Source organism: Asterias rubens, chromosome 3 (genome assembly GCF_902459465.1).
Source record: "Asterias rubens chromosome 3, eAstRub1.3, whole genome shotgun sequence".
Lineage (NCBI taxonomy): Eukaryota > Metazoa > Echinodermata > Asteroidea > Forcipulatida > Asteriidae > Asterias > Asterias rubens.
Genome location: NC_047064.1, coordinates 9,777,131 through 9,803,736, shown reverse-complemented (window position 1 = coordinate 9,803,736; position 26,606 = coordinate 9,777,131). Strand labels below are relative to the sequence as shown.

Genomic DNA, 26,606 nt, shown 5'->3' with positions numbered 1-26,606 from the left:
TTATTTATTTATTTATTTATTTATTTATTTATTTATTTATTTATTTATTTATTTATTTATTTATTTATTTATTTATTTATTTATTTATTTATTTATTTATTTATTTATTTATTTATTTATTTATTTATTTATTTATTTATTTATTTATTTATTTATTTATTTATTTATTTATTTATTTATTTATTTATTTATTTATTTATTTATTTATTTATTTATTTATTTATTTATTTATTTATTTATTTTTTTATTTATTTATTTATTTATTTATTTATTTATTTATTTATTTATTTATTTATTTATTTATTTATTTATTTATTTATTTTATTTTATTATTATTTTTTTTTTTTTTTGGGGGGGTGACATGAATGCTATGCTTTCATTTAATTACAGTCAATAAGTTATTTCGAATGAATGATACCGAAAATGGTTATTTGCCATTTTTTACTCAGATGGTTTTTGATGCGTTTACTAACTTGATCAACATTTTATTTCGGGAATGTCATTATTGTCATTACTGTCATTATTAAGCAGACAAATACTGCTTAGCAGAATTCTTTGCAAATCAAGTGCATTGGGGCACAAGTTGTAACAAGTTAACCTTACGGAATTTTTGATGTGCCCAGTTTCTGCTAAGCAGTATTTGTCCGTGCTTAGCATATTTTATGAAATAGGCCCCTGATTGATACTTCGTAAGGAAAGCTCACGTTTTCAGAATAACTGACGGAGTTTAAAGGCAGTGGACACCGTTGGTAATTTCTCAAAATAATTATTAGCATAAAACCTTACTTGGTACAACGAGTAAGGGAGAGGTTGTTGGTATAAAACCTTGTGAGAAACGGCTCCCTCTGAAGTGATGTAGTTTCGAGAAAGCAGTAATTTTCCACGAATTTTATTTCGAGACCTCAGATTTAGAATTCGAGGTCTCGAAATCAAGCATCTGAAAGCACACAACTTCGTGTGACAAGGTTTTTTTTTCTTCATTATTATCTTGCAACTTTGACGTCCAATTGAGCTCACATTTTTACAGGTTTGTACTGTTATGCATATGATGAGATACACCAAGTGAGAAGACTGGTCTTTGACAAATACTGATAGTGGCCAGTGTCTTAAGCCGTGGCTCCAGGTGTCAAGGCCTCTTATGGGGAACACTCTCACACTTATAGGAATGATAGGCTTTTAAAGTTCAATAATAATGTAAGATTTTTAATATATCTCAAGTAAATTACTTAGTTCTCATTCTCAACAAGTTTTTAGATCATGATTTATTTGACTATTTTAAACGCCGAATCGTATCATTATTAAATTAAAATGTATTGTTACGTTTTTACACAAAATCATGGCTGGCAAATGTCCCAGGGAGATCTGTCCGACGGAGATTATGTCCCCCATGTGAGAAATTAGCGTTGGCTGAAGGACGATGGTTCAATAGAGGGCGCTACCAGAAGATTTTTGTACACAGTTCACCATACAGGGGGACGGAACATCCTGCCACAGCAATAAAATGAACAATGCAACTATGCAGCTCTACTATAAATCGACAAATCGTGGGTGAAGAAAAGATGTTAAAAAACAAGTGAAGCAGCTCTAAGATACATGTTTCCAATTACCTTGTTTTGATACTATCGATCTACATCTTTAAAACAATATCGATCTACTTTATTAGAAGCATATAGTCTTGAAAGGCAGTGGACACTATTGGTAGTTACTCAGAATAATTATTAGCATCAAACCTTACTTTGTAACGAGTAATGGGGAAAGATTGATAGTATAAACCAATGTGAATAACGGCTCCCTCTAAAGTGACATAGTTTCCGAGAAAGAAGTAATTTTCCACGAATTTGATTTCGATACCTCAGGTTTACAATTTGAGGTCTCGAAATCAAGCATCTGAAAGCACACAACTTCGTGTGACAAGGGTGTTTTCTGTCATTATTATCTCGCAACTTCGACGACCAATGGAGCTCAAACTTTCACAGGTTTGTTATTTTGTGCATATTATGTCGAGATACACCAAGTGAGAAAACTGGTCTTTGACAATTACCAATAATGTCCAGTGTCTTTAAATTCACTCGCTTCTAATTCTCAAATCTCCCTGTTAACAATTTAGATCATTGAGAAAGCACAGGACACGTACAACAAGAGGCACATTGCATGGGCTAAACTTTTAAGACACAGTCTGTATATTGGCCTAGCGTTGGTTTGAAATTGAGTGCACTTTTTTTCAAACATCTTGATTCTTAAAATGATCTTATAAGTTTATTATTTTTACAAACGTGGAAGTCCTCTTTTCTTGGGGAATTGGGGTGAAATTATTAATCAGTGGTAGTCACAACAAAAATTACCAATAATACCAACAATATTATTCGGAAATAATACAATTATTAACTCTTTTCTATTTACAATATTATGCATACATGACATTAAAAAGAAGCGCAATGCAAAGAAACAATAAAAACAAAAGCGTTCTTAGAATTACTAACCCATAATATAGTATAATTTAATTTAATATACGGCAGTGAGCAGAACCAATAGATTGGTCATTTGCTGGCATATTGATACTCATACCATGAAGTCTGCACTTTACTTGGAAATAGAAGTATTTTGTGTATACCAATCTGTTTATGTCCATGTAAGAGACGATGTGGAATCCATCCCTAGCAAGCCCTTATGTGGCCCATATTGTAAATATCTGGGCCATATGGGCCGGGCTGTGGGCCAACCCATGTGGTACCTAGGCCTATATGGGCCCTTCTGTGCGTGGGTTATGGTGATTATTCCCATATTGGCAAGAATAAGGGTCCATAATGGGCAAGAATAAGGGTCCATAATGGGTATCTTGGGAATTATGTGGGCAACCCCATATTATGGGCAGAGTATGCAGTGGCCCATATTGTGGGTATCATTATGGGGGAAACATGGGCAATCCAATACGGGCAAAAATATATCCTTTTCTCTGTGATTCTCTTATATCTTTTAGAACTTTTCCTTGTGGAAAGTAAAGTTGAAGTCATTGCAGTGGCTCCTGATGACTGCTCCCAGCGCTGGCGCCCCACAGAAATACACCGATACCTTCCCCTTGTTCTCAGACTTGAGCTTGTTGAAGAGCTGATAATGAGAACAACAAACCTTTTCTCAGTTCTATCTTTTCAAATACAGGATTGACAAATACAATCACCGACTAATCAACAATGGGAAACTTTGGAACGCAAGGTAGCTGACCTATGGCTGAACCAAATCTAAGCAATTGGTAAACTGGTCTCCTGTCTTTATCTGCGAGGATAAGCCCCGGATAAAAACAGGTATCGGTTTTACAGAAACAGTGATTTTCATTGGATACAATGATTTCATTGGATACACGTGCAGTGTTGTATTTCGATTAGTCCGAGTGATGTGGGTGCAACATGACAAACATCACCTCGGACCAATGAAACGCAGATATGGGAGCTTACTTTCGTTCCCTGAATGCAGTGTGTGTGCACTGTGGTACAGGACATGTATTTGCATGTGATGTTGTTTTAAAATGCAGGATTTGACTCGATTCAACATTTGAAATGAATGTGGAAGGCGATTAATATGGAAAGGGGATTGACGAAGGCTTAATTGCATCTCTCTTGCGTAGTTCAAGAGCCTCAAGGTATGACGTCCGATGTTCAGACTACAATATTGAGGGTCTTTTGGGACGCAAGGTGGCAGCAGACTAACCAGGTAAATCCATTGTTCTTGGTTATGTGCACGTGCCCAGAAAATGTAAAGAGTGGTAATTCACCTGGTATGTCTGCTGCCATCTAGCGTTTCAAAGTCTCCCATTTGGGGGTAAGAGCCTAGAAATGTATACCTTTTTCCAGTCAGGTCTACCAGCCTGCAACTTGGTCCGGAGCCCCGTCAGTAAGTCACGTTCTTCCTTCTCGTGAACCAAGTCTAGCGCCATCTGGAGGCCAATATTCTTCATGTCAAATCGCTTCATACCGGTCATGAAGAGGTGGATGTCTAGGAACCGATCCAGTGAATAGTGACTCTGTTCGTTCTCCAGATGTAACAGCAGGTCGACGAACCATTCGAAGGCCATGTAGTTCCGGTTCATCCAAATAAAATCTACCTGTTGAAATGTGTTACCATTGTATTAATTAATAAATTAGCTGTTGCGAACTGCTCATCAATCAAAAGGACCTTTGGTTCTTTTCTTTCATTGTTCTATTGCAACTTTGATTACCAATTAAGTCAAAATTTCCACAAAAGATACGCAGGGCTAAACATGTCCTACTTTGGTAAGAGCCCAAAACCCTTTCTAACTTAAAGGGAAGGTACACGTATTGTAATTGTCAAAGACCAGTCTTCTCACTTGGCGTATCCCAACATAGGCATAAAATAACAAGCCTGTGAAAATTTGAGCTCGATTGGTCGTCGGAGTTGCGAGATAACTATGAAAGAGAAAAACATCCTTGTCACACGGAATTGTGTGCTTTCAGATGCTTGATTTCGGGACCTCAAATTCTAAACTTGAGGTCTCGAAATCAAATTCGTGGAAAATTCCTTCTTTCTCGAAAACTACTCCACTTCAGACGGAGCCATTTCTTACAATGTTTTTTTTTACTACCAACCTCTCCCCATTACTCATTACCAAGTAAGGTTTTATGCTAATAATTATTTTGAGTAATTACCAATAGTGTACACTGCCTTTAAAGACACTGGTAATTACTCAAAATGATTGCTAGCATAAAAACTTAATTAGAAACGAGCACTTGAGAGCTGTTGATATACTATAAAACATTGTGATAAACGGCTCCCACTGAAGTAACGTAGTCTTTGAAAAAGAAGTAATTTCTCACTCAAATATATAAGAAAACTTCAGGCCTGAAGTATTTTATTATTAGGAATCTGAAAGCACACAAATTTGTGCAACAACGGTGTATTTTCTTTATTCTCTCGGAACTTCGAAGACGAATCACAGATTTGTTGCTTCATGCATAAATTACATAGAGGTACACCGAGTGAGAAGACTGGTCTTTGACAATTACCAAAGTTGTCCAGTGTCGTTAAGACCAAGGACATCAATGTCTATGTTCCACAGGTCTCTTGGCACAGATCCCGTGTTTGAAACTATAGACCTTATGCACATGACGTCATTTCAGTACGGCGCCCCCGCATTGAGGTCAAAAGGAGATTGTTCATTGGTCAATCTATGTGCGTTTTGATTGTTTCGTCACGTTTGACCTCAAAGATGGCGGCTTGATGACGTCAATGCATAAGGTCTATTCAGATAGATTTTTGAATTCTATGGGGATGTATATCAGTGCCTTTTAAATAGTTATGGAAACCATAAATGTGTACCTTTTTTACTCTGAGTGCCCGCTCTTGTTTCTCGTTGTCCACCCAGGAATGATTGCAGTTTGGACACTCATTTAGAATACTATGATGTCTGTAAATAATGGATTGGACAATGGAGGCAAATGGAGTGACACCAATTCCTGCTCCAATCAGTACGGCATGCTCCGACTGAAAGATACTGGTGCTTGGGGTACCGTATGGCCCTTGGATATGAACCTAAACAAAATAATGGAAGTATTTAATATTTTTATAGAAATGAAACCATCGGATCCTCGGACACCTTTAACACTTAAAACTCTGGGGTAGATTTCACATAGAGTTAATATCGAGTCTTGTATCGAGTAATAGACCGAGTCACTCGCAATTTGTTTTTTACATCTCACAGGACTAGTCCTAAATGAGAATATTTTTTTTTAATCGACCATTATGGAGACACGAGTGAGGGAAAACAGTAAAGCTATGTTCCTTCCCAGAGGTGGGAGGAAACATAAACAATAAAAATAAAAGCTAAATCCATGAAATGAGTTAAGGCACTGATCGAAAACAACAACAACTCCTCAAAGTTATTAGCTCTGAAACATCTTGGTCATTGAAAATACATGTAAAGAAAGTAATTGTTCAAATTTATAGTCACAATAAGACATGCCCTTGTAGTCATAACAAATGGATTATATTACATTATTCGGTTCTTTTCAGAACTATAACAATTGAACCTGTGGTGCAAAAAGTTATGTTATAAAATTTTTAGGAAAGCCTTTGTTTTCATTAGATCTTTTCACCATCAAAGTTACTAACAATTCTTTATCGTAAAAATATCATGAATCGCATTGCAACACACTTCAAAAATGTAATACCATGGGTCTTCTTTGGTACCTACACGTATTCTACCCTTGGTTTTCAAATCAAACTTCATGTTGCTGGAGTTTCGTTTTTGTTCTTCGTTCTGGATTTCTGTAGGCTTGACAGTTGGCTCCTTTGATGAAAGAAAAAGAAATCAAATATTAATAAGGGAATAAAAGAGTAGTGATTCGTTCTTTCACGGCCATTAAAAACAGGCAGGGTCGTTGCCGTTTGATAAAGGCCCCAGCCGAAGGCGAGGGCCTTTATCACGCGGCGACGACCCTGGTCAATACCAAGGGTTTAAACACCCCCCCCCCCCCCCCAATTGTAACGCGCTCCACCAATGGGAATAGCAAAACTGTCTGAGATATTTATGAACAAAGGGATTAAAGACAAATGTTTTGAAATATTAAACAAGAAAAATATCTCTCTAGTCGACAGAGGTAGGAATCATGTCGAGATATATCAATTTTTGTATATCCCTCATTAAGTTGGGGGGGGGGGGAAACAGCTGGATAAACTCCGATGACCCTTAAAACTAAATCTGTATAGCTGAGCATTTTTCTTCACATATTATTTCTTCTTCCATGTTTTGGTGTCCAGGGCCCAATTTCATAAAGCTGCTAAGCACAAAAATTTGCTTAGCATGAAATTTCTTCCATGGGAAAAAAACAGGTTAACCATCCAAATTTACATTTGTTGCATATTGCTTGTTACTGCTGTTCAGCTGTTGTTTGCTTATCCTGAAAATCACATGGACGTTTGATACTTGACATGATTAAATAGAACAAAAACAAAACAAATCCGTAAAATATTAACGCACTTACACGCTCTTCGTACCCGGGTGTAACTCCTTTCTTTAAAGGCAGTGGACACGGTTGGTAATTACTCAAAATAAATATTAGAACAAAACCCGACTTGGTAATGAGTAATGGGGACAGGTTGACAGATTTTAGAGGTTACAGATTTTTAGGGTATCGAAATCAAGCATCTGATGAAAGCACTTAACTTCGTGTAACAACGGTGGGTTTTTTTTTCTTTCATTATTATCTCGCAACTTCGATGACCAATATTGTGCTGAAATTTTCACAGGTATGTAATTTAATGCATATGTTGAGATGCACTAAGTGAGACGACTGGTCTTTGACAATTACCAATAGTGTCCAGTGTCTTTAAACACCAACTTCAATTTCAAAGTATCGGCATTGGCCTTTACCTGGTTCTCCGCAGCTGATCCAGGTGCAATATCTGGGCCACTAGGGTTCACTTTTGAGGGCGGCTGAAACTTGCGGATCTTCAAGACTTGCGGTCCATCCTCGTGAACATCTTTGATCTCCGAATCTCCGTCATCATCCAGTATCTCAATTGATGTTTCAAATACAGTAGCGATGGTCCCATCATTTACCCCCTCTGTTGCCGAAGACATTTCAAAACCACGGTTGACATTCCCTCGAACGGATACCTTGTGAGGACGCTGTAATGACGTCATCAGATCGAAGTACTGATACATGCACTTGGTCCAGTTACCGGCCGACCGTACGTGGACAGAAATAACATCTACGAAAACATGGGTTCAAAAACAAAAAATAATTTAGGCTATACTTAGCCTAGTTTTTAACTATGCTTCCGTTTAAAGGGTGTACGTACTTTTTGTAGGACAAAAAAACTCAATGTCCGCAGATTTACACTAAAGTTTGAAGATAATGATAGTAGAAAGCTTCCCTGAAAATAGTACGTGCTGAGGTGCTGTAGTTTTAGGGAAATGAGTCAAACAATGTCATGAGACCAAAATTATTTTAAGCATTTACACACGTATTTTCATTACTCATTTCTCAAAAACTACAGCACCTCAGTAAGTAATATTTGAAGGGAAGCTTTCCAATATCATTATCTTCAAACCCTGTAAGTTTAATGTAAATCTATGGACATTTTGAATAAGTACCCAAATCCTTTAGGGAAACTTTTGTTTTGTTTAAAAGTTCAGTTGAAGTGCTAAGTTCTGAGGTTTTCAACGCCCTCCCAACAATCCTCCTTATTTGAATATTTGTGAGCCAGTGAGCAATGGAGAGAGAAATGCAACACACCTCAATTACAGACAGGATTTAATGCACAGAAATACGAAAGAAAAACTGGAGAAAGAGACCTTATAGGGCAGAAAAACAAGCTAAATTGGGATGGGCTGGACACTGCCCGGCGAAATGACAATATTAATGGAACAGGGAAACGGGAAAGAGGAAACGGGAAACAACTTGGCCAAAACTGCAACAAATATAAATGAAAGTGCATTTACATAAGGTGGGCTACATCTTACACTAGCTGAACACAGCCTAAATGATGATTATGATTATGAACTAGTCAAACCTTCCTGTGTTTTGTTAGATTTCTTGGGCTAGGGCCTCCGGTACTCCTTTAACTGAGTCTCTAGTGAGGGCAACTTAAAAGCATGATGCGAAGATGGACATGACATTTTCAAAATATACGCACCCATTTGCTCGGGAGCGCTGCTTATTGTAAACGGGTGCCACTCGTGGGGTGCCATCTTGGGAATTTGTATGAAGATGTAATCACCTGCTTGATATTTGAAGTTAGATGGTCTCGTTAAGACCAAATGAGTAACCTACGCAAACACAAAGGTTGAACGAAATACATGAATGAAGCAAGTAGTTTAATTAATATGAAGGGGTCAGGTTACTGGAAACAGTTATAACATTTCCCATGTCACTGCTGAAAAGTTGAAGAGGGAACTAGACCCAGTAACTGGGGATTTGTATTCATTTTTTTTTTTTTTTTTTTTCTACCTTTGGAGGTCCGCAATCTCAGTCTTTTGACTGACGGAGAAAGACATCTTTCCGAACATTATCTCAACTAAATTTAGTTAAAGACGATACAAATAATTCGGTACCGTCAGATCAATGACAGACTTTGAAACGCTAGGTGGCAGCAGTCTTACCAGGTAAATTTTCATTACTCTGCATGAGCATGCGCACAGAGAACATTGAATTATCTTGTCCATCTGCTGCCACCTAGCGTTTCAAAAGTCCTAAGATAATAGCGTCATCGTAGAGTTAAAGGTATGGTCCCATTCTAATGGATACATCCACAAGAAAATAACGTATAATAGGAGACTTTCCAACGCTAGGTGGCAGCACACATACCGGGTAAATTTCCATTGTTTACGTAGTTCTGAACATGCGCATAATTCTGAGAACAATGGATTTACCCGGTAAGTCTGCTGCCCTCTATCGTCCCAGAAAGTCTCCCATTCTTTACTTTATCTGCAGGTTTTTATAATATGAAGGTGGTGATTGTAGTATAAAAAGGGTCATCACCAACTGATGAGCTGTACATGTTCTATAATTATGTTGTCGTTCTCCCAATAAGTCGATTTCTTTTGTCTTGGGTGTCAGTCAGAAGCCATACATCATGAATCCGTTGGTTCAAGTGCAGTTACAATTCATTTGTCTTTGATTAAACCAAAAGCAACTAATAATACTTACACCAGAAGGTAATAAGTTAACCTCCTTCACGTATGTCTTGCCGAAGCGAAGTGCCTTGACGATTGTTGTCTCACTGAACGCCTCGAGAAGCAGCAACACGGCGGGGCCAACAAACCAACACCAAAAGTTCGGCCCGTGTAGTATGAGAAGGACCCAGAACAACATGTAACATATCTTGTGAGTCCAGAAAAACACCTGATACAGGGAACATTTTAATATGTTCGGTTGATCGACCATGGGCAAATAAGGGTGCACCCCATCCACTAAGTAAACTTTTATAGCAAACAGTTCAACATGCTACATATAAAATATTCTAAAATACTCGAAAATACTTAACCGTCTCACAGCTTTTTACAGTAAAGGGAAAAAAATATTCATTGACTTTTGAACGTTAACCCTCTGCTCAATTTAATGTGTGGAGTCCCAGTTACACTCTCCAGTTTTCCAACGAAACTTTATTTTGTTATTTTAAAACACAATTCTGTGTCTACCTTGTCTACCTTGTACATCGATGTTGGATATTGAACATTCCCATAGATTTGTACAGCGAATGTCTACCTTGTACATCGATATTGGATATTGGACATTCCCATAGATTTGTACAGCGAAAGTCTACTCTGTACATCGATGTTGAACATTCCCATAGATTTGTACAGTGAATGTCTACCTTGTACATCGATATTGGATATTGGACATTCCCATAGATTTGTACAGCGAAAGTCTACTCTGTACATCGATGTTGAACATTCCCATAGATTTGTACAGTGAATGTCTACCTTGTACATCGATATTGGATATTGGACATTCCCGTAGGTTTGTACAGCGAATGTCTACCTTGTACATCGATATTGGATATTGGACATTCCCATAGATGTGTACAGCGAAAGTCTACTCTGTACATCGATGTTGAACATTCCCATAGATTTGTACAGTGAATGTCTACCTTGTACATCGATATTGGATATTGGACATTCCCGTAGGTTTGTACAGCGAATGTCTACCTTGTACATCGATATTGGATATTGGACATTCCCATAGATGTGTACAGCGAAAGTTTACTTTGTACATCGATATTGGATATTGGTTTACATATATTTGCACAGCGAATGTCTACTCTAACGTCAGTTTGGGTAACAAAACCAATCAAAGCCGTTACCATCTCCAATATCCAATATCTCAAAAGCAACATTGATATTCGCTGTACTAAGTGAGTATCAATCAAACTATAACTGTTAAAGACCTGGACACGATTGGTAATTGTCAAAGACCAGCATTCCCACTTGGTGTATCTCAACAAATATACACAAAATAACAAACCTCTGAAAATATGAGCTCAATTTGGTCGTCGAAGTTGCGAGGTAATAATGAAAGAAAAAATAACCTTGTCGCACGAAGTTGTATGCTTTCAGATGCTTCATTTCGAGACCTCAAATTCTAAACTCGAGGTCTCGAAATCAAAATCGTGGAAAATTAATTCTTTCTCGAAAACTACGTCACTTCAGAGGGAGCTGTTTCTCACAATATTTGTATATTATATAACTGACATACAGATCCTTGTCATTTGATTGGTGGAACTAATACTTCACGTGACATTCACTTTTACTCCCATCCGCACCGGCGATCAAAAAGACCTATTCGCCTATGGGGAATAGCATTTCCCACCCAACAGTTAGGATCATCCTTGTTCCAAATGTTTTTGAGCAGTAGGCCTACAGCGCCGCCGCGCCGCTGCTAAAACAAAGGAGCACCTGTGCAAAAGGTTGTGACGCTACGCGGTGCTATATGATTTTTGGTTGTCAGTAATTTGTGTGATTTTTCATAATGTTATACTTTTAAAACACATCAAATGACAAGGATCTATATGTCAGTTATATAAAACAAATATAGAGTGGCTTCATTCCGTGGAATTGAAGGAATATTATCGCTCGGTAAAATTTGGACTGTTCCAGTTCACTCGTCTCCACATTTTACCTTGCGATAATACTCCTCCCATTCCACTCTGAGCCACTCAATATTTGTATACTATCAACCTCTCCCCATTACTCGTAATCAAGAAAGGTTTTATGATCTATAATTATTTTGAGTCATTACAAATAGTGTCCACTGCCGTTAATCTCCATACTGACCTCAAAGTGACCCGATCGTCTGACGAATGAGAGAGATCCGACTATGAGGACGAGCAGTACGGCATCAAGGAGCCAGCCCGTGATGAAGGCGCTCCCCTCTAGCCTACCGACCTGTAGTCCTACCGGTACGAGGGACGGGTCGGTGAGTAGCAACTCGAGTGCCGTGAAGTTCTTGTAGCTCTGTAAAGTAACTATACGGCAAAACAGAACAGGCCAATTACCAAGGTGTTTATACTAAAATGTCGACGTCAGCATAGACATTTCAAGTCTCGCGCGTATTTCGAACATTGAGACCTACAAGTGTGTGAGTTTGTATCTGACCATGTATTGTTACTTTTTTGGACGATAGGTGCTACTGACGCCATTCTTCGAGGCTCGTGAATAACACCAGTGACCGGCCAAAAACCGGGGTGTGGTTTGACCTTTGACCTCCCATAGAGATACGCACAAATTCTACACCAACATGACCAAGCAAGTACCGTATCCACCATGCATGTACTGTATACATACTACTACACACCTGGACACACACGTGCCGAAAGTAAGAAAGTAAGCTTTCCATAAGACCGAAAGTAAGCTTTCCATATCTGTGTTTTGATTGGCCAACCGAGGGGACCTCAGACCAATCAAAACAAACCCAGCTACGGTAGCTTTCGGTCACTGCATTTATCCAATGGTATCATTATACCCAATGGAATCACTGGATCTGAGTAGCTGGTACCTGTCTTTATCCTATCTACTAGCAGACTTACATATAAATGCATTGTTCTCGGTGATATGACCACTGCGTAATATATACCTTGGGAATTTACCTGGTAAGTCTGCTGCCACCTAGCGTTCAAAAGACTCCCATTTGCTAGCTGTTTGAACCGAATGATAACCCCCATGGCGGTCAAATGAATGACCACCAGCTGTTACACTTGTCTGTCCATTTGTTTATTTGTTTTTTGCTGTGTAGTAATTCTTCCGTCCTTTTTGGGATAATTAGCTTCTTAATAATAATAATAATAATAGTGGCAATTTATAATGCGCCATGTCTGTCTAAAAGACACTCCTGGCGCAGGAGAGATGCCGAAGCCAGAATGCAAAGAATATAGTTAAGCACACAAATAAGTTATCAAATGGGTTTTGAAGCTGTAATATGTAGTGAGTTGTCGGAGTTTAGGGGGGAAGTTCGTTCCATAGTGATGGGCCAGAGTGTGAGAAGGAACGGGCTCCCCATGAATGGCGTGTGCGTGGAATGTTTAGAAGTTTGGTGGACGATGATCTGAGGTGCCTGGGTGGAGCATGAAGATGTAGCGGGTTCCGAATGTATGTTGGTGCCGTGCCCTGGAGAGACTGATACACAAGAAGGAGAATTTTGAAGTGGATGCGCTTTTGAACCGGGAGCCAGTGCAGGGCCTTGAGGGTTGGAGTGATGTGTGTTGATCTTTTAGTAAGGGTGACAAGTCTTGTGCAAAATAAATCACTTACATGCATTGCCGACATGGCAGACTGTGTGTATGAACGACAGGGTGAGAATAAGATATCCAAGTTTTTTGTGAATTCCAATAGTATGATCAAAGGGAAGTATACGGATCAACCAAGTCGACCTCAGGAAACTCAAGGCTTTACGAAGCATCATAATCCCTACCACTGCACCGGAGAAGTTCAACGCCATACCACAACCACGAGCTGAAGTGCGATTTAAAGAAAAATACAACCCAGGTGAGTGGTGTCACAAACAAAGTATTTCCAGTAAAGTTTTTTAGTGTTATAATAAATTGAGATATTGAGGAAAATTTGACGTAATTTCTTATCTCTACATTAAGAGTCATTGTAAAATTTACCACCAAATATATTAATTCCTTCGATGGCCCACCGGTTTTGCAGCCAGTAAACCGAAAGCACATTTTAGTTAAAATTTACTCAGTTTTTGGCAAAAACAGTTTCAGTTCAATCCTCAGACACTAGGCCCGGTTGGCATGATCTATGCCCTAGACATGGTCTATGAATCATGGCGTCAAACATTCAATTCAATTCAATTCAATTCAAATACACATTTATTTCAATACTTCCATGAAAAAAACAGTACATGTAACTAATTGAGAAAAAAAGAGTTAGATGTAGCAGTTGGCAGGATAAATTTTATAATACTGAGTATGGGACTGTCTTCAGAAGCAGAAGCATGTAAAATAATTATTTAAAAAAAAACAGGAACAAAACCCAGACAGACACAGAAACAAAACAAACAGACAGACACGCAAACAAAAGGACAGACGGGTAAAAGACATAACAGCTACTCTGACACACATGATAGATCACAGGAAATACAACGAGAAATACATACTTTTACCTCGTCGATCACTCACCAATGATTAAAAACGCATTAGTGTCTGGTACTAACGAATACCGATACGCGGAATAGGCGAAGAGGGCGCAATTCACTAAAACAATGGCGAGGAGGAACACAATCAACTTGACATTGTTCCTAATGTAGACGGCCTTTCGCGTCAGCCAACCACTTTCTTTGCGGTGTGTTGCTTTAGAACCAGAAGATCTTAACCAAGCTGTGGCTCTGTGATCAAAGAAATTAACAAAGAAATAGTAATAAATATTGATTTAGTGAGCTGTGAAGATTGTACCCAAAATCTAGACGTGGATGATCTTGTAAATAAATACACAGCATTTATTGGGTGCTTGATATGGTTGCTCCTAAGCGAACATTCACTATTTTCCTGCAAGGCGTGTGGGACTCTCTTTGAATTATGACTGAGACACATTCTTTTTACACGGTGCTTGCAAATCAAACCAGGAACACCGGGACGAACCCATTCTCTTGTCGATAAGTGCACTGGCTTATTTTACGTGCCTACACAGCACATGGGACCAACGGCTTTACGTCCCATCCGAAGGACGAAGCATCATGGTTAAGCGTCTTGCTTAAGGACTAAGGTGTCACGACTGGGACTCGAACCCACACTCTGTTAATTAGAATCACCAGAGCTTGAGTCCGGTGTTCTTAACCGCTAGGAAATGGCACGCCAAATACAAATAAATAAATAAACAAATAATAAATATATAAACACACCCAATGGAGAAGTTGTCGATCATATCTGGATACCGCCTCAAGGAGCCCATAAACTCATCAAATGAGATAGTACCGCTGTTGTCCTTGTCGGCACTCGTAAACAGGGTATCTGTCAGGTGATCCATCTTCACCTCACTGAGACGCACTGAACTTTCCTCCATCCCGGTCTTCACGAGGCATCGTAGCTCATCTCTATCGATGAACCCAGTATCTGAGGGGGGGGGGGGGGGTGCAGAGAAAGGCTGTATTATTTGTTTGTTTATTATTGTTTATTAGACAATCTCCACAGAATTCTATAAAATACAACAATTGGACAAAAACAGATAAAAAATACAAGGGAAAAGACATTTGAATCTGAGGAATTGTCGAGGATAACACAAAAAAGCTAAAATAAGCTTATTTCCATTGTGGTCCTCTATACAAAATAATATTATGTCTACGGTGGATTACAAGTGCATTGAATAAGGGAAACAAATGGTAGTTTAAGAACGAGTCACTCTTCTTGTATTCCCATTCATGAATGCCTTTTTGGTTGAAAGGCGTAAAAAAGTAAGAAACTCTGTAAAACCTATCAGTTTTCCGCGTCCTTGAGCTCTGTACCTTCCTTCATGGTACGTGTGTTTTGCATTTTTGTGACGGAGACAGTTTTTGGATATGCATTCGTGCGTGTAGCTATTCTTGGTGCAAGATTTGTTCGTTTTCCTTTCACACACAGCGCGGCCAGCTCACCAACAGCGCCCGCATGGCCCGTAGCGAAAAAAGTCCTGCACGAAGACTAACGCGTTGTATCCGAAAACAACCGGTTATAAACAGCTCCTGACCAGCTGGTTATTATCAAACGTTTAAATACCCCCACGTGACGCGCTCTCCACCAGTAAGAATAGCGAAACTGTCTGAGGTATTTATGAATGGTCATTAATCGTTGTGGTATTTACCAATCTGTGACCCGAAACCTACTGTCATAGATACAAATGTTTATACTTACGATCCGCATCGTACACGTCGAAGAAGAATTTGATTTTGTCTTCCGTTGTACCTTCGTTGAGGAGGAACAAACCATTCAGCATCTCGACCTGCGATATCGTACCACTGTTGTCATCGTCGAACATGTCAAAGAAACGATCTGCAAAAAACACCTACAGCAAGACGGAAGAACCAAACACTAAAAATGCAGCGTTTGTGACTCTGTTACTCAGACTTTATACTCGTTCCCGATTACCACTTGAGTAACATTTTGGAGGTAGGTCTACTCGTACTTGGCACTCGTACCCACCCGATATCAACTTGAGTGCCGTTTTGAAGGTAGGCCTACTCGCACTTGGTATACCCGAGTCCAACTTAAGTACCGGTTTGAAGGTAGGCCTACTCGCAATTGGTACTCGTACCCGAGTCCAACTTAAGTACCGGTTTGAATGTAGGCCTACTCGCAATTGGTACTCGTACCCGAGTCCAACTTGAGTACCGTTTTGAAGGTAGGCCTACTCGCACTTGGTATACCCGAGTCCAACTTAAGTACCGGTTTGAAGGTAGGCCTACTCGCAATTGGTACTCGTTTCCGAGTCCAACTTAAGTACCGGTTTGAAGGTAGGCCTACTCGCAATTGGTACTCGTACCCGAGTCCAACTTGAGTACCGTTTTGAAGGTAGGCCTACTCGCACTTGGTATACCCGAGTCCAACTTAAGTACCGGTTTGAAGGTAGGCCTACTCGCAATTGGTACTCGTACCCGAGTCCAACTTAAGTACCGGTTTGAATGTAGGCCTACTCGCAATTGGTACTCGTACCCGAGTCCAACTTGAGTACCGTTTTGAAGGTAGGCCTACTCGCACTTGGTATACCCGAGTCCAACTTAAGTACCGGTTTGAAGGTAGGCCTACTCGCAATTGGTACTCGTTTCTGAGTCCAACTTAAGTACCGGTTTGAAGGTAGGCCTACTCGCAATTGGTACTCGTACCCGAGTCCAACTTGAGTACCGTTTTGAAGGTAGGCCTACTCGCACTTGGTATACCCGAGTCCAACTTAAGTACCGGTTTGAAGGTAGGCCTACTCGCAATTGGTACTCGTACCCGAGTCCAACTTAAGTACCGGTTTGAAGGTAGGCCTACTCGCAATTGGTATTCGTACCCGAGTCCAACTTGAGTACCGGTTTGAAGGTAGGCCCTACTCGCAATTGGTACTCGTACCCGAGGTTACAATAAAATGAATTTTCATTCACTTACATTTCGTATCCCCAAAGCGTTCTTGAAGCTTTCCCTGTCAATATCTGAATCTTTTCCTGCGATTTCTGCAAACTGTGACTCCGCCCACTGAAGCCATTCGGAGTCAACATCCCTTACACGTCTGGAAAAATTAGGAGCAATTTCTGTCAAATAGTTTTGAACTTACCACATACCTGTTTTTAAAGATGATTGAATATTTTGCTCACATACATGCGGGCGTCGATGTCAATCAGCGTGGTTTTTGTTGTTGTATCAATTAACATTAGAAATGTTAATACCCGTTCACACTGCAGCTCTGTGACCTTTTTTTACGAAGACCAGCCGACCACCCCGATCTCTAAAAGTTATTAAGTTGGGACACAATCGCCGTCCAAATCCAGCAATTTGGTAAATTAAGGACTGCATCACGACGGTACTGATTCTACGTCAAAAGCATTGCTGACTCGCTGCCACTACGGTACGCCTATAGGTCAATACCGACCAAGCAGCTGTTTCTACTTGGTTGCCGACGGTACACGTTACGAACCACAGAGATCTCACCAGGATGCTACCACACTACTTGCCCCGGTTATTGTTGGCCAAGACCCGGCTGCGCTTATTTTGAACACAAAATAAGCGTGGGTAGAGAACGCAGCTTCCAGACCTAGGAGATCCCACCCGACCACACCTTGCTTTTAAGGAGATCCTCCCGCGATTGGCCCCACGAGTGGCCACGATCTCGGTCACTTTTCCATCATGGTATATTATTAGAACGGGGTATCATAAAACTGTCGCAATCTGGTGGTGCGCTTTACTGTATCTCTTGGTGTTACAAGACCATGTGTTCACTTTCCGGTGGTGTCAAATTGTATCGTAGAACCAGACTCAATGGCAATGGTGGCTTTGGCCAAGGTTTGAAGCCGTAGTCCCATGTGTTCCTCGATGGGTGCGTTTGATAAGCTTCCCTGGGTCGACCCCGCAGTGTTCACTCGGGTGAGCCCCCGACAAGTCCTAATCGAACGATCACGTCTCGTGGTGACGCCATGCACGGCAGGTCACCCCCAAGTGACCCAGTCGACAAGCAGGGCACCTGGGGCTCACCCGGGTGAGCCCTCGGAATGACGTCCAAGCTATTCGAACGTACAGGGGCAGGACCGGGGTCGACCCAGGGAATCTGAACGAACACACCCAATGCATTTCAATGGAAACATTTCAGGCTCGATGAGGGACAGAGGGCAGAGGTATCCCCTAATGTTCATACACCTTTATAACACTATCTTTTGTACACATGCCTACCCCATAAAGTCCTCAAAGGAATTCTCGAGATTCCAAATAACGAAGACACAATAGGACTAAAAATTGTACGAGAAAGAGAGGGGTGAGGGGGAGAGCGGCTTGCCCGAGTGTCCCCGACAAGAATAATCTACGGTCCATAGAAAATATATGGTCCACCATGGTTCCATGGGAATAGTATTCCCACAACATTAACTAAAAAGTATATAATAAAAAGCGTAATATATTATTATTGGTTTTTAACATTCATTTGAAATTACATTTTCCATCGCGACCATACAAGGGCCGAATTCGGGAAAACAAATTAACAAAAAAAAAATAGTATCTACAACTGTATAAATGTATTGTTAACAGTAAAATACAGAAGTAGTAATAGACAAAAATAAATTTAAAAGAAAATAAACTCACCTTCCTTCCTGACTTCGTCTCCTTTTAACAGATCTATCTTTGGCCTTACCCATTGTTTATGGTACAATGAATAGTAACGTAGGTTCAAGAAAGCCGCCTCCCGCACAAAACCCTTCAGTTTAATTTCTAGATTGTACAAAACGCGCGGTTGGCTCTTTAGTCGGGTGAAAAGAGACTCACTGGTGTAGCTGAACTCCTCTCTAAAACTGCCTGTTTCGTAATGAAACTTTCTATACAAAAAAAAACGTATGATACAAAAATGCATTTTCAATGTCAACCTATCCCTGGAGACTGGTTTTTAATAGCAGCCCACAAAAAAGGATGTATCCGAATCGGCGGCCGGCTATACAGCAATGGCTACGACAGTTTCTAAGGACGTCCTATATTATACTTCAACGAATGGCTATCCAAGAGTAGCCAGAGACGTGGCCATTCGTGAGTTCGGGGGGGGGCAGCAACGGTTGCTGTACCCGATTGGTCGATACCATTGTGCAGTGACTTTCCACTGACAAACATTGATGTGGACATGACATAAGTCAGGTACTAGGCACAAAGACAAAACAACTACGTAAATCGTATATATAATATATAAATGCAAGTAACGTGTCTGTTTGTACGTAAAACTCCCAGGTGCCTGTATTATGGTGGCCCTGAAGGGGCATCGCACATCGCAAATATCTTTGGAAATATTTGCGATGTCGCAAATATCTTTGCAAATATCTTTGCAAATATCTTTGCAAATATCTTTGCAAATATCTTTGCAAAAATTTTTGCAAATATCTTTGCAAATATTGGTGATGTCGCAAATATCTTTGCAAATATCTTTGCAGATATTTGCGATGTCGAACATTTTATCGCATACCTTGTCGCATACTTTGTCGCATAGTTTGCATATTTGTGGCGAGACATTTTTAAAGAGCCTAAAAGGTTGTTTGGGTTCCAGCCTTCATTCCATTAACATGTACACACGGGTGGATAGTCGGATACAGTCCGCGCGTGTATTTTTTTGATGCAATTACAACTTGCACTAGCATTTAGTCAAGGAGCACGCGGCACACCGGATAGCACGCACAGCCCCAAAAATGTAACGCACGAAAAAAGACCATCACCGCGAGGCGGCGAAGCCGCGAATCGCCGTTACCAACTCGTTGTGTACACAGTACAACCAAATATACTATACAACTCGCTGTGTACATACAGTAATGGAATGAAGGCTGGAACCCAAACAACCTTTTAGGCTCTTGAAAAAATATCGGAGACAAATATGCAAACTAGGCGACGAAATATGCGAACAAGCATGCAATAATATTTGCGACATCACAAATATTTGCAAAGATATTTGCAAAGATATTTGCAAAGATATTTGCAAAGATTACGAATCCATGAAATTTGCTGTTGATGAAAAGGGGGGGGGGGTCGTCCAAAACGCAATTTCACGAACTTTCGTTTCTTCCAAGAAATTTAAGTATGTATTTTGGGGGGTTCACTTATCGAAAATGATTCGCCAACTTGCGTGTGGGCCAAGCTGCCAAGTCAATCACACGCCCAATTTCTAGCCCTAACGCGCCGAGATGTACTTTTTCAAAAAGAAATTCCTGGTATATACGGGCCTGGCCTTGTGATAGTCTAGACCAGATTTGAGAAGAAAAAAAACTTCGAGCGGCATTTTTGATTAAAAGTTGGTAACATACCTGATTTAACTAATTTGGGGGTGCTGAATCCGAAAATGGTAAGATAATTTCAAGCCATGAAGTATCATTGTTGAGTCTAGACTACACCTGGTTGGCCTATACCTGTTTAAGTAGTGTAGGCCTACATTATAAGAGAAAATAACCAACGTGCTTTTAATGTTCAAATAATAAATAACTCTTTATTAGAAAAAACCACTAACTCAGATAGTTTCAAATTGACATTGAAAGCACCTGTTGGTCCCTCTGAAAGTGCAATTTGGTTGTAGATCTATCCAGTACAATCAAAAGTTTGTTACGGATACCTGACCTGCACCCGGGTACCTGCCCTGTATGGTATCATGACAACATCAATATTGAACCTGACTATTTTTCACGTGAGAAGTCCGTCGTGTGCTAGGTTTTCTGTATTGTTTTAAGTTTGATTTTTCAGGGACAAGGACTAAATATCAGCCTTTGGTATCCATCATTTTCGGATTCAGCACCCCCAAATTAGTTAAATCAGGTATGTTACCAACTTTTAGTAAAAAATGCCGCTCTCTTCCTGAACTAGAGCCCTTTTTGGAAATCTGGTATAGACTATGAGAAGGCGGTCTTTCGCGAGTATTAATAGACGGACACAATTAGTACGAACAGATGTACAGCTTAGTTTTTGGTTACGGTGGTATGAGCAGTAACGAGATTTGAGAAAAGGTAATTATTGAGGCATCTGCTTGCTCTTAAAATAATATCATTAGGGTATGTTGAGTGTTATACTATATGTACGTTATGGTTGTGTTCCCGTCATAATCGTCCATAGCCATTTAGCAGATTGATCTTCAAAGCATGTCCGCACTCCTAATAAGCAATGGTAAAAGTTCTATAAAAATACCATCGAATGTCAATTGTGCAACAGGCTTTCGTAAGCCCCAAATCGATTCGGTTTGTTTTATATGGCGCCGTTGTTTGTTTATTTTTAACAAATTTAAGTTTGGAGCATAACTTTTGGAGCAAAAGAATTGCACATGTGATGTATAAAATAAAGCCCACCCAAAACATCTGTGTAGAAAATATCTTAACCTCACTCTTCACGATTTAACCTTGTCCGAAACACTTGAAGATTAAAGCCATTATACACTTTCGGAACAGATAGAAACAAAAAAAGTTCACAGATTTACAAATAACTTACAGGGTTTACAGAAGGTAATGGTGAAAGACTTCCCTAGAAATATTATTCCATGAAATGCTTTATTTTTGGTGAAAACATTAAAACACTGATCAATTCTCGATATCGAGAATAACGGATTTATTTTAAACACATGTAATGACACGGCGGAACGTGCGGAAACAAGGGTGGGTTTTCCCGTTATTTTCTCCCGACTCCGATGACCGATTGAGCCTGAATTTTCACAGGTTTGTTGTTTTGTATATAAGTTTTAATACACGAAGTGTGGGCCTTTGGATAATACTCTTTACCGAAAGTGTCCAATGGCTTTAATGCAACTCGGGATGGTCTATGGTGAACTTTAACAAACAATGGAAGCACTTTACTACTTACTAAGTACGTCAAGCTCATACCGGATGGCGGCCACCAAACACCACTCACAATGCACACAGCGCGTCAAAGTGGTTTGGAATCACACAAGTACCGCTTTCAACGCATGGAACCATATGGCAGAATGAGTGCAATAACATGGACCTTGTAACTCGGGTTAATATGTGTCGGAAGCACCAGACTGCTCTGAATTCAAACGGAACACTTCGGTATCGAAAGAAATCTTCTTCTTTCAATCGTGACTATATCTCCCACTATGCATGTTAGCTTCCCCTATTCAACCACATCCACTTCGCAACATAACTATTTTGTAGTGCTTCTGCTTACTTAAACTGTTCTGTCATCTTGTCGCCAATGTTATCGTTGTATTTCTTCTGGTCTATGATAGCATCACAACATAGGACCAACGTTGGGCAAACGGAACACTGTCATTGGACCACCATTGGCTGTCAACATTGGCCCAACGTACTTTTGCTCATCGGCCTTATGTTTGGGCCAAAGTAAAAGTTGGCCCAGTGTTGGCCCAACGTTGACGGAGGTTTGTCTGTACTGGGCCAGCACTGGTTTTGTTTGGGGCACACTTTGGCGAAGTGATAGAAAATCTTTACTGGGGCAATACTGGCCTTAGAAAGGTACACCATTTCGGGCAAAATGGTAGAAAACCTTTTCTGGGCCAATACTGGATTTTTGAAGGCACACCATTTCGGCAAAATGATGAAACTTTAATGGCCAATGCTGGTTTTGTAGCGGTGCACCATTTTGGGAAAGTGGTAGAAAACCCGCACTGGTCCAATACTGGTTTTGTGCAGCACACCATTAATTGGGCAAACAGGCCAAAAACCTCTATTGGGCCAATACTGGTTTTGTAGCTGCACATTATTTTTGTCAAAATGGTATCATATAGAAAACTGTTTCTGGGCCAATCATGCCAATACTGGTTTTGACCAAACAGTAAGAAAATATGTTCTTATTACTAAAATGGAATATTTAAAAAGGAATCAGGCCATGCAAGTTAATATTTTTTGTTAATGTGCTAAAGTGTATACCTCCTTTATTATTTTATTTGTTTTTACATAGCATTTTTAAATTCATTTATTCATTGCTGCTGTTTTTTATTATTATTTTTTCTATATATATCATGGAAAACTACACTTTATTGTAATGGACTTTTTTATTGCAAAGTAATTTCATTTAAATTCAATACACTTGATATACTTTTTGCATTTTTATTTTATTGGTCAAAACTGAAGAGTTTAAATGCTGGTTGGATTTTCGTCTGATTCAACGCAGAATAATTGATGACATCTGTTTACTGATTTTTTTGGCGGCACACCATTTTGGCAAAATGGTAGAAAACCTCTATTGGGCCAATACTGTTTTTGTAGCTGTACTATAGCAAATCTTTTCTGGGACAATACTGGGTTTTTTTTAGCGCCACGCCATTCTTGGCAAAATGGTATAGACAACTTTTTCTGGGCCATTAACGGTTTCGAAGCGGCACACCATTTTGGCAAATAATGGTATAAAAACAACTTTTCTGTGCCATACTGGTTTTGTAACGGCGCACCATTGGGCAAGAATTGAACCAATGTTAGTCATAATATGCTAATTTCAAGGCAGGGTGTCAAAGCTGTGCCACAAGATGGCTTAAGATTGTGAAAAATATTAAAAACTGACAAAGTAATGTAATTTGTTGGGATTTTTAGCTATAGACAATACCTCCAAAATTGAAAATATTATTTGACGAGCCTTTTTTTTTTTTTTTCTTGATTGCAATAATGTAATAATTTGAAGTAGCTGATAATCAATATTACAACCATTCGTACACATTCAACGGAAGTTGACTTATATGTTTTATCACTCGGTGCTTATTATACAGCATATTAGGCTGTAGGCTGCTTGTATTGTGTGTTTTACTAGTAGTAGAATTACATGTATTATGTGTTTAAAGTCACCTGGAAATATAATTTTTTCTTTCAAACATAAGAGTATATGCTAACGAACAATAAAACAATTTTTTTAGTAATTGTTTGTCACGATTTTTATGTTTAAAAAATGTACAAAGTTGTTTGGGGGGCTGACTCCGCCTACCCCTTTTTTGACGTCAATCGAGGCAGACTTTGCCTACAATGCGTATAGTAAACACACGTGCAAAGTACATGTACGTCCAAGTCGTGAGTTGGTACATTTCAAAAAGTGTTTTTCTGCATTTAGCAGCAATACACCTGGTCGGAATTGCCGGGGAAAAAAAACTTACAAACTGGTCCGTACATGTACTTTGCAATTGTGTTTACTCTACGCATTACAGGCAAAGTCTGCCTCGATTGACGTCATGAACAGCGCCCTCTCGGGTCGGGGTCTACTCTTAAATTTGTAAATAACATAAGAACTGATTTTTTAAAACCTTAGTTAACTGTTTATTCACATTCCACTCATCAAAACACATATATTAGTGACAAAAGCTTTATTTTGAAAAAATACCACTTCCAGGTGACTTTAAGGGTGCAATTAGTAGAATATTTAATTAATTAACGTATTAATTACACACTTAACAATCTGGCCAGTAACGGGCCAATTATGGGCCAAATCAGAAGTGTGAGCATCATCATGAACGTTATTGGGCCTGTAAAACCTACTGGGTGAGTGATGGCAACTGTTATTGTGCAAACAGTATTTTCGCCAACCTTTGGCCAGCTGTGGCATTATCTTGCCATTTCAGGGCCATGGTGCCATACTGTAATGACCAAAAACAGAAGTGCCAGTATTTGGCGCGTACGTTATTGGGCCTGTGCAAAGAGTATTGGACCAGCCTTCTGCCAGCAGTGGGCCATATTTGGCCAGATAACGGGCTGATTCTGGGCCGATAGTGACATGACTGTAATGGTCCAATAAAGAATTTTGCCAGCATCGACATGAACGTTATTGGGCCTATGCAAAGAGTATTGGTCCAGCCTTCTGCCAGCAGTGGGCCACATCTGGCCAGATAACGGGCTGATTCTTGGCCGATAGTGACATGACTGTAATGGTCCAATAAAGAATTGTGCCAGCATCGACATGAACGTTATTGGGCCTATGCAAAGAGTATTGGACCAGCCTTCTGCCAGCAGTGGGCCATATCTGGCCAGATAACGGGCTGATTCTGGGTCAATAGTGACATGACTGTAATGGTCCAATAAAGAATTGTGTCAGCATCGACATGAACGGGATGGTGAGTTATGGCAACTGTACTGGGCCGATTAAGTGCCAATGTGCAAATGTAACCACCAGTATCGAGCCAATATAAATGTTCGCTGTAAGACTCCTTGGGTTTGGAGATTAGCCTTGTGTAAGCTTGACCCCATGATGACCTTAACTCCCGGGTCAACCGGAAATAGGGCCATAACTCAAGAACTACACAAACGATTTTTTTCAGTGATAGACTCTTTGGGCAAAGACCAAAACTGTTATTTCTTGAAATCAAACTGATCGCAAACGTTAAACAATGGTGATGTTGCCATTCTAAAGCCAACAATGGTCCTTCGTCACCATAAAAAAAAACGTTATGGCTTTCTCACTAATAACCTATGTTGGCTCGGCAGTGAGTGCCGGCGTTAAAACAATGTGTTAATGACGACCTGGAGCCAACATTGGTCCTTCGTCTCGGTAAAATTATAAAGAACCAGGCCTCGGCGGGATTAAACCACTAGTTTAAAACCTATTCTTCACACATTGATTCCCTTATTCAAAGACCGTTGAGTTATCTTGTTAGCGTTTCAGCTGTCACAAAATTGTAATTTTGCTGGCGACTAGTTCGAATCCCCTAAGAAATCCAGTTGTAAGACAAACATGTCACATACATTTTTCAGACTCTAGAGCATGCTATTCGCCAACAAAATGGTCACAATCATAATCAACTTATCATTAAACTAAATGGTGCCTGAAGTGTTTAGGGCGTCAAACATGTAGTTGTTAACAGAGTCACATTTTTATCCTTTGTACAAAATAAAATACCAGAACAATGTTTTGTGTATCAACATTTATTAAAGCTGTTCATAATTTGGCTCCGGTATATCGCCAAGACCACATTATAGCCATTCGTTCTTCTTCACTTTCATCAGCTACCCGTCGCCTTCGCTCTTCTTCAATTGCTCACATCCAGCTTTCCCCGGGACCCCGCACTATGGCACGCTATGGCGATCGGGCCTTTCCAGTCAAAGCTCCAACACTTTGGAACAAGCTACCCACCGACGTTCGAGCAGCTCCTTCATTGGACACTTTCGAATCTCAACTTAAAATCCATCTGTTTTGACAATCTGGTTATAGCGCTTAGAAACATCCGTATTTAGCGCTCTATAAATGTCGTAATTATTATTACTACATTATTATTGTATAATAATGGGCGACACAGACTATACTTCAGTCACCATAATGTTCATTTGCAAATGAAAAAGCCTGCGGCAGGTCGACTTCGATAGACCATTGCATATTCTGCCCTTATGGGATTGCCCGTGTGTTGAATAATAATAATAATTGTGGCTTCTTATATAGCGCACCTGACGCTCCTGGCGCTGTAACATACAGTATTTCCTGCCAGATGTTGGACTATGTTGGACGGATAAATCCACCGCTTCCGACCATCCTTTTTGGTA

General features: G+C 39.8%; 1 protein-coding gene across 1 annotated transcript; it reads right to left on the bottom strand.

The window, feature by feature from the left end:
• Window positions 1-1,991: 1,991 nt before the first annotated feature.
• On the bottom strand, window positions 1,992-18,957 carry LOC117288056 (NADPH oxidase 5-like). The gene is made up of 14 exons (XM_033768748.1): window positions 18,757-18,957; window positions 17,077-17,197; window positions 15,844-15,994; window positions 14,859-15,069; window positions 14,140-14,345; window positions 13,262-13,462; window positions 11,789-11,979; window positions 9,663-9,857; window positions 8,650-8,782; window positions 7,382-7,722; window positions 6,203-6,298; window positions 5,329-5,541; window positions 3,836-4,096; window positions 1,992-3,105 (listed from the first exon to the last, which is right to left on the bottom strand). Exons 1-14 carry the CDS (start codon window positions 18,807-18,809, stop codon window positions 2,974-2,976), a joined length of 2,505 nt encoding a protein of 834 aa, XP_033624639.1. The 5' UTR covers window positions 18,810-18,957; the 3' UTR covers window positions 1,992-2,973.
• Between the last annotated feature and the right edge of the window lie 7,649 nt (window positions 18,958-26,606).

Bases quoted from the DNA above. Each gene is read 5' to 3' on its own strand.
- LOC117288056 (XM_033768748.1), bottom strand. From the start codon at position 18,809: ATGGGTAAGGCCAAAGATAGATCTGTTAAAAGGAGACGAAGTCAGGAA. The intron at 11,980-13,261 runs GTAAGTGATTTA...TTTGCCGTATAG, and splicing joins CTGCCATGTCGGCAATGCAT to TTACTTTACAGAGCTACAAG. The intron at 6,299-7,381 runs GTAAAGGCCAAT...CTTTCATCAAAG, and splicing joins GATCAGCTGCGGAGAACCAG to GAGCCAACTGTCAAGCCTAC.